Source organism: Castanea sativa, chromosome 7 (assembly GCF_040712315.1).
Source record: "Castanea sativa cultivar Marrone di Chiusa Pesio chromosome 7, ASM4071231v1".
Taxonomy (NCBI): domain Eukaryota; kingdom Viridiplantae; phylum Streptophyta; class Magnoliopsida; order Fagales; family Fagaceae; genus Castanea; species Castanea sativa.
This window is the reverse complement of record NC_134019.1, coordinates 8,656,211-8,664,892: the sequence shown is the minus strand read 5'-3', so window position 1 is coordinate 8,664,892 and position 8,682 is coordinate 8,656,211. Positions and strand designations below refer to the sequence as shown.

General features: G+C 33.7%; 2 protein-coding genes across 2 annotated transcripts; one reads left to right on the top strand and one right to left on the bottom strand.

Annotated features, from left to right (window-relative positions):
* Positions 1-204: 204 nt before the first annotated feature.
* Positions 205-4,373, bottom strand: LOC142643284 (uncharacterized). Its single transcript, XM_075817833.1, has 2 exons — positions 4,103-4,373; positions 205-487 (listed from the first exon to the last, which is right to left on the bottom strand). Exons 1-2 carry the CDS (start codon positions 4,268-4,270, stop codon positions 440-442), a joined length of 216 nt encoding a protein of 71 aa, XP_075673948.1. The 5' UTR covers positions 4,271-4,373; the 3' UTR covers positions 205-439.
* A 3,017-nt stretch (positions 4,374-7,390) lies between these two features.
* On the top strand, positions 7,391-7,939 carry LOC142642969 (mitochondrial import receptor subunit TOM7-1). Its single transcript, XM_075817443.1, has one exon. It carries the CDS (start codon positions 7,478-7,480, stop codon positions 7,700-7,702), a length of 225 nt encoding a protein of 74 aa, XP_075673558.1. The 5' UTR covers positions 7,391-7,477; the 3' UTR covers positions 7,703-7,939.
* Positions 7,940-8,682: the final 743 nt, after the last annotated feature.

Here is an 8,682-nt window from a genome sequence, read left to right as displayed (position 1 = left end):
AGAAATTTTGGAAATATTACGCACAAGATTTAAAAGTTTTGAGAAAGAGCAGTCCAAGGGAAAATTACAGACGAACCATATATATAAAAAATAAATAAATAAATAAAACCCTGAAACCTTTAACCTTCTCCTTCTTCAGTTCTATCAAGGGTTGGTTTCTAAACCCATGATCATAATTCACATAAATATGCATGATGGGCTCCATAAAAGAAGAAACATATTGAATTGATCGCAGAAGCCAGAACTTGAGTATCAAATATTCAGAATTTTTGACAGCAGAGTATGCAAAGTACAATGGACACTGGCAGAACACCATATGCTACAGATCAACAAAAGAAAAGAAAATTGTTTCTCTGATTATGAAAAGGAATATTATGTGGTTCCATAGAGAACCTAGTTCTACTACTCCCCACAATTATTATCAAGCACTTTTGAAGTCTCACAGGAACTTCCTGTACGGCCTGCCTGCATCCTCATCTTGCATATGCTGTAACCACAATTAACAATATGTTAGCACTTAGCAAGCTCAATGAGTAACTGGAAGTATGGAATAACAATTTCAACATGTACTTGCATCCATCTAAATAACAAAAATGAAAATGTACAAAACTATTCTACATAGTTGTTTCTCAAATGGTAAGGAGAGAAGATTGACCATGGGCAAAAAGTAAATGAAAATGAAGAAGGCTGTTTCTGCAGTGTGCAGTACCATTACATTTCAGTGATGAAACAAAGATCGAATTTTGAGTCCAAATTAGTCTTGGAATCAATTCATATCTGCTGCAAAGAAAGTTCAACGGCACAACTTTGATAGTAGGGTGTACGTACAGTAATAGATTTTAATAAATAAAAAATAGAGGAACAAGGTCACATGTTACAAGTTTTTACTAGGTAAAGTCCAAACCTGTGACCACAGGCAAAAAGTAGACGAAAATAAACATGAATAAATGAAGTACAAAACAGAGGCAAATAAGTTCAGGCAACACAGAAACAGCCCCCTTCCCCCCAAAAAAAAGGAAGGAGAGAAAAACAAAAACCACACAATTTATGTACCATTGTATGTAGAATTGGCTTTACATAAAAAAGTTCAATGTTATTAGTATAAGGGACCTCAAGGAAATTATGATAATTCAATAGTAGAGCCTATATAGCATAATAAATCTAAAGATAATTCAATATCATGAAAAGTGCAAAGTAATGATCTTTCCAGTTTCCCCAGAACTGAATTTACAAAAACTTGTATAAAGTAGATCATATGAGGCATGTTATACAACTCAAAATAACATTACACTTCTAGAGTTTAAGACTCCTCACATCATTCTGAAACAAAATAAAAAGATCTTGTACACCATCCCTCCCAGTCTCCATCCCCACATATTCTAAGGCGCCAATTCTGGACTTCTCACACTAAAGGGTCATTACCCAGTATTGGTCAAACTTTTTTTGATAAGTAACAAAAAACTTTATTGAAAACAAAACAGAGCCGAGTGTTAGTCAAACTTAAAGTGAGGTCATGGAAGGGGTGACTTAGATATGGTCCTATTCTTCAGCATTTTTCAAGAAGTGGCCACTGTCAAGATTGCGCTTGGCACCCTAACATTTTAACATTGTACCAGACTTGTGCTTGGCGCCTCTCACAGCATTCACATAAACCAAGAAAATAAGAAATAAAATTCCATAGCCCTTTGCATTAAATTAAAAGCTTTTATATATATATATATATCTCTAAGTATAGCAAGTCTTCAACCTTAAAAAACTAAAACCAAAAGCTGAATTGGCCTCTAGGCTAAATAGTGCTTCCACCCCCATAAGAAACGAGTGGTGTGTGAGGATACAAGTTAAATGAACAAATAAAGAGAGCAACTTAGAAGACATAATATTTGCGAATGGAAAATAATCCCAGGGGGTAGCACATTCAACTGGGTATCATGCCTCATGAAGCAGAGGTCACTAGTTTAAATCTCCCTTACTCCCTTCCCTTGGGGACAAAAAAACTCACATATCAGAAGGGTGAAAAAAGATATTTGTGAATGAAAAACAGTTAAGCATGGTATAGCCAGATTTTACTCAAGCAAGACATTGAAATTTTTATCAAATAGAGGAGCCCATCTTTTTCCCCAACTAAAATATGGTGCTTAGTGTGGTAATGTAGCATATGTCACTAACTTTAAAGAATAATGTATGTTTGAGATTTTTTAATCCAACTTAAATGGGGATACTGAATAAAGTACCTAACATTATTAAGCTTATAAATCCGGCCAAAAACTAATACGATTATGGCTAGGAAATAATTTAACACGCAGATGTTTTAAGTCAATTAAGGTCATCATATACCAATTCTTTGAACTGAAATGGTAGATGATAAACTACTTTGTTTACCTCTCCCTTATACAGTAGAACTGAATAAGAAAGCCTACAAAATTTTCCATATCTGTTAACAATGAAACTCTACTCAAACAACACAAGATTATTCAAATCAATTTCCCAAAAGATTAGATGTCCCATATGAAAATACTTTGCACAGATATAAAGAGATCAACACATATCTATGTAGAATTTGTGTCAGTAGCTTCAAAAATATAGGAAGCTCAGTGTCTGTTTTACACTTACTTTTCATTTAGCTTTTTAGCTTATTTGCTTATGTTCAAATTTTTAAAGCCTCACTTTTTCTAGGTACAACTATACTTTAACCAGTTTTAAGTCAATAAGCTTTCAACAACAAGATACATCCAAATGCTCTCTCAACCTTATTCCCACAACCCAACAACCATAACAATCCACTCATAAGAGAGAAATTTTTATTAAGAACTGCATACTCACAACTTCCAAGGGAATTTTAGTTGCTTTTCTTCTCCTTGAAGACAATAAAAGCAATCACAAGGTCAATGAAGTAAGGTGGGTCTCTATTTTTCCAAGGTACGTGCTTTATTATTCAAGAGGAGAAAAATGTCAAGAACAATGGCAACTTTGGTGCCATTCCATAAGTGTTTGAAACACGTTATAGCAAACTCCAATATGTCACAAGACAAACAAACAGACCCAATTATTTTGATATAACCTCAACCCATGGTCATGGGTTCTAGCTCAAGTGGGACTTGCCCCCTTTTTTATTTTTTATCAGTTCACCATGTGGTATCTCACTATTAGGGATTGAACCTTCAACCTCTCCCTTGGAAGAGGTCAGGAAGTGCCATTGGATTACATGGGTTGCTGGCAAATGGCACTTCCTCCCTCCCTACATGGGATGGAGGGTAAGACCACGGGAGTGCGCGTGTAACTTAGCAATCAAAATAATTTTCTATCCCATTAACAGTTTCCACAAGTTCCTTCTACCAAAAGGTACAAGTCATGGGTTCAAATTCGGGAATCAGCCTTTCCCAAACAAAAATGGGGTTAAGGTTGACTGTCAATCACCTCTCCCTGACCCTGGAAAAGTGGGAGCTTTGTGCACAAGATACAACCCTTTTTTATTGATAGTTCCACTTTAACAGCGCATGATTTTACACATTTACAACATTACAAGTATCCAGTAACCAGAATCTCAATTGTACGCCACAATGGGGCTAAGGCGGATTGCCAATCACCTCTCCCCAAACCCACAAAAGTGGGAGCTTTGTGTACTAGGTACGAACTTTTTTTATTTATAGTTACCACTTTAACAGCCCAAGATTTTACATATTAACAACATTACAATTTACAAGTACCCATAAACCAGAATCTCAATTTTACACTACAAGGTTGTCCCTTTCACGCACAAAACATCGTAATTAAAACACGCTACACTGGTTATAGATTTCGGACAAATTTACAATTTAGCTGAAATACCAATTGAAATAGTAAAACCCAACTGTATTTAGCTCAACTGCTAAAATCTGTGACATGGGTTCTAATCCCAATACAACCAAAAAACCCATAAGCAATTATCATTAGACAAAAACATCAAAGCTATAAATCCTATAGTATGTATATAAAAAAAAAAAAAAAAAAAAAAAAAAAACCCATTTCTAGAATTCGACAAAACTACTATTTAGATGAAAGTGTGATGGGATCTGATCGATTTTGAAGAGAAAATAGTAGAGAGAGAGAGAGAGAAATGACATACGAATTCACGGACGATGCCTTTGTAGACGAGGTAGGGAACGGCGATGCCGAAGATGCCAACGAGAGCGAAGTTGCGACGAGTCCAACGGAAGTTGTGCTCCAGATTCTCTCTGACTGATCCCCATTCCTCTATGAACTTGTTCTTGTTTGCCTCCATTCCTCCTGCCATCTTCTCTCTCTCTCTCTCTCTCTCTCTCTCTCTCTACCTTGTCCTTGCCTTGTGAAGTTATGAGTGTGTTTGTGTGTGTGTTTTTCTACTTTCTCTATTTGCTGTTATAGAGTGAGTGAACATTCAACTCTTTTTGCTTGGGTTGGTGCTTGGTTTTTGCCTGTTGTTCCCACTGTTTGGCTGCGCCAGTCAGGCCATCCCGTCCTTTCCAACCGAGAAAGTTTAGTACCAAACTAATTTTCACAATTTTACCACAATTTTTTCAAGTAGGTAGTGGTAAATTATTGACCCACATAAATTTATTATTTTATTTCTATTACTTATAACTTGACACGTAGTAAAATTATGACAAAATTGTAAAAATTAGTGTGATGCTAGGCTCACTCTTTCTCACCTTTATTCTTTTATATTTCTTTAGTTTAAATAAAATATAAAAGATTCCTATAAAATAAATAAATAAAATAAAAAATAAAAAGGTGCTTAAAAATAAAAAGTTGAATGATATATATATATATATATATATATATATATATATATAAAAGTTGATTGTTTTAGCCATTAGTTCTAATTTTCTACTAGTCCAATACTTTTACAAAGAAACAAAAAAGGACAATTATACATGGAATACGTGAAACATTAAAAAAAAAAGTTTTTTTTTGTAGGAAAAAAAAGAGTTAAATAACTTATAAATTAGATATATACACGCACTAAATAACATACCATTGTTTCTTTCCTTCTTCTATTTTGATAATTGAGAGAGTGAAGATTTAAATTTTGAATATCTTGAAAATACTAAAAAGTGTTAACCAATTATGCTACAAGATCTTAACCCATTATTTTCGTTGTAATAAAGGCAAATAGATCAATATGGTCAAATGATGTATTGTACTATTTTTGCTTCTATTCTAGATTAAACTAATAAAGTAGACATTTTTTTAATTTGACTAGGGCTGTACATGAGTTGGGTTAGGATGGGTAGAGGGATTTTTTTAGTCTAACCCAACATGGTCGAGTTGAAAAAAAATCCAACCTAACTCAAATCATCACAAGGGTCCAACCCAACCCACTTGGATCAGGTTGGACAGTTTTTATTTTTTATTTTTAATTGAGTATTAGGACAACACAAATACAAATAAAAGCAAATTTATAACTTAAGAAACCTAAGCATAACACCAACCCTATACAAACTATTTTATTAGTGCTTCAAATTTAGTAAGATATCATATAGTTTTATTCCAACTAAATTGATAAATAAAAGAGTAAGTTATAAAATTTTATAATATATTTTTAATATATATATATATTAAATATAGATGAGTTAGGTTGGATTAGGCTGATTTGTGAATCTATTGACCCGCACCTACCTAGACCCGTAGTAAAAAAAATTGGCAATCCAATTCAACCCTCCAACCCCTTAAAAACCGACCCAACTAGGTGAGTTGGATTGGATCAAGTCAGTTTTTGACGAATCGGTTGGATAACTGCACACCCCCTCTTTGACCCATACTTAGACTATGAAACATGAGTTTCGTTTGATAATTAAAACTTAACAACAAATTTGAACACGTAAAATAACAAATTTCCATAAAAGGGGGGGGGGGGTGTTTCATGTCAGGAAACTAATCAAAACCAAAAAGCCTACCCACACGGAAAGAAGGAAATAAAAAAGCACAAATATCAATAACAAAAACTTACAAGCTAACAAGTAGACCACAATCATCCATAAAGTTGATAACGAAAACACCCTAATCACTTATCCAATAATTGGCACACCCATAAAACCTTCTTTCAAGGTTATCAACAATCCATTGAAGTCACTATCCCAGCTTCATGCCTAAAGTTGCAAATACATCCCCCCTTAAGCTAACAACTAAGGATGTCAAGCTAGGTGCCATCAATTTCAAGTTGATAGAGATGGATTGGATTTCACAAAGGAAGATAACAATTTGGGGATTATGTTTTAAATTTGGATGTATGGGTTGTGATCTTCAATTTGGGGATTTAGGTTTATGTTTGGGGAAAATTGGTGACACATGCAGGGTCGTGGCTTGTCAATTAAGGAAGATGTATCAATCACACAAACTTAAAATACGTCATTTTTTTAGTTAATTTTCTCAATTATGCATTGCCAAGTCATATAAGCAAGTCCCATAACTAAGATGGTGTTAAGGATCAAAATGAAACCTTGTTGAAAGACTTAAGAACCAAATTGAATTTAAAAAAAAAAAAAACACACACACACACACACACACAATGAGTAAAACAAAAACAACCTAAAATATAGGGGAGTAACAGTTAATTTTTCCCAAAATAAAAATGAAGAAAGAACATGAAAATTTCACTACTTTTTTCACATTAGTTGAGTTGATAAGTTTTTGTTGATTCTCATTTGAACCCACAACTAACATTAATTTTTTATCTATTACTAACAATTTGCCATATTAGCAACTATTAAATGTTTTTTCGTGGGGATTAGGGCTTTCATTTGGAGAAAACTTGTGACACATGCAAGGTTGTGGCTTGTCAATTAAGTTTAGACAAGAAGATGTATCAGCTATACAAACTTAAAATATTTGTTAGTTAATTTTGTCAATTATGCATGCCAAGACACGCAGGCAAGTTCCATAACTAAGATAATTTTAAGGATCAAAATGAAACCTTGTTGAAAGACTCAAGAACCAAAATTGAATTTTTTTTTTAAATACACAAGGAATAAAACAAAAACAACCTGAAATATAGGGACTAAAAGTGATTTTTTTCCCAAAAAAAAAAATCATGAAAGAACAAAATTGAAAATGTTTTTTTTATAATAATTAAGTTGAAAAGTTTTTAATGGTTCTCATTTAAGCTCATCATTAATATCACATTTTTATCTATCGCTAATAATCTGCCGTATCAGCAATTATAAAAAGTTTTGTTGAATTTTTTTAGGCTATAAACTTTATCATCAAGGAAAATTTATGGTTGTCAAAAATATTAGGATCCGTTTGGCAATATTATTCTAATAATATTGTTTTGTATAAGTGATGTGAAATACTTAAAGAGTGAAACAGGCCCTAATTACACTCGTGTTAGTGAGGCAGACTTAAAAATACACATACTCCACAACATATATAGGGCCTTAGTCCTAGGTTTACACATCGACACGAAACACGTACCACCACAACTACAACAAGAGAGAAGAAACAAACAACACAGAAAAAATCAATGGCGTCTAGGGTTTCATTGAAAAGCAAGGGCAAAGCGAGCGGCAAGGCCTTGAAGGGCTCTGCAGAGGAAAAATCCATTGGTGAGAGCTTCAAGGAGTGGAGCACTTGGGCCCTGAAGAAGGCCAAGGTCGTCACCCACTATGGTTTCATTCCTTTGGTCATCATCATCGGCATGAACTCCGAGCCCAAACCCCATCTCGCTCAGCTCCTCAGCCCTGTCTGATCGATCTTACTGGCTTTTTTTCTGCAATACCCAGATCGGGATTTGGGATTTTCTTTCATGGGTTGGTGCCTATTTGTCGAAATCTACATGTTTTGAGTTTGGGTTTTAATCTGTTATGTTATGGATTTTGTGTATCTTTAGGTTTATCTTTTCAGAAAGTCATAATCTAGGGAAATTAGAAAAATAATACTATGTTTAATTTTCAATGTTGAAAGCTTTATTTTATTGCGTTTTTTTTTTATGTTGCCTGATGTGGTTTCATTAGCATCTGCATCTAAATTTTAATTCTTGATTATGCTTATACGATATATTAATCTAATATGATTGGTTGCTGAGAAAATAGGAGAACAGAAAGTTTTAAAAATAATAATAATAATTTGTTTTGTGATTGTATTCCCTCTGCCATCTGATTACTTCTATAGAAGATTGGGGGTTTTGTTATTGTCTTATTGATGATGTTTTCTGCGATGGTTGATGATTATTAGTATGATCTCAGTTAATTACCCTATTCTTTTCAATGACTACATGATTATTATATGATAAGAGAATCACTCTGTGGAAAAAATTCTTATGGAGTTAGGATCACTTTTAATCCAATCTCTCTTTGGTTCTTGAGTGAATATGGGAAATTTAGATGTATGACTATGATGCTAGATTGTTAATTAGATAAAGGACTCTCCTTTGTCTTTTTGTTTGGGTAAGCAATTCTGTTTTCAAAAAGGTGGAGCTGTGTTAACTAAGCTGATAAATTGAAAGAACTAGACTTAGGAGAGTGGATGATTCTGTTTGATGGCTGAAACACTGAATAAATTCAGTCAATATTTTCTCTTAATATAAATGATGGATAGTAAATGAAGCATTGCTATGTAGATATGCTGCTAAGAAAATAGTAAGAGTTTGAGGAAAAACAAGGAAAAATAATTGTGGCCTGATTTTGATGTGGGGTCTTCTTGGCACCTTTGATAGGCTGTGAGTTAAAA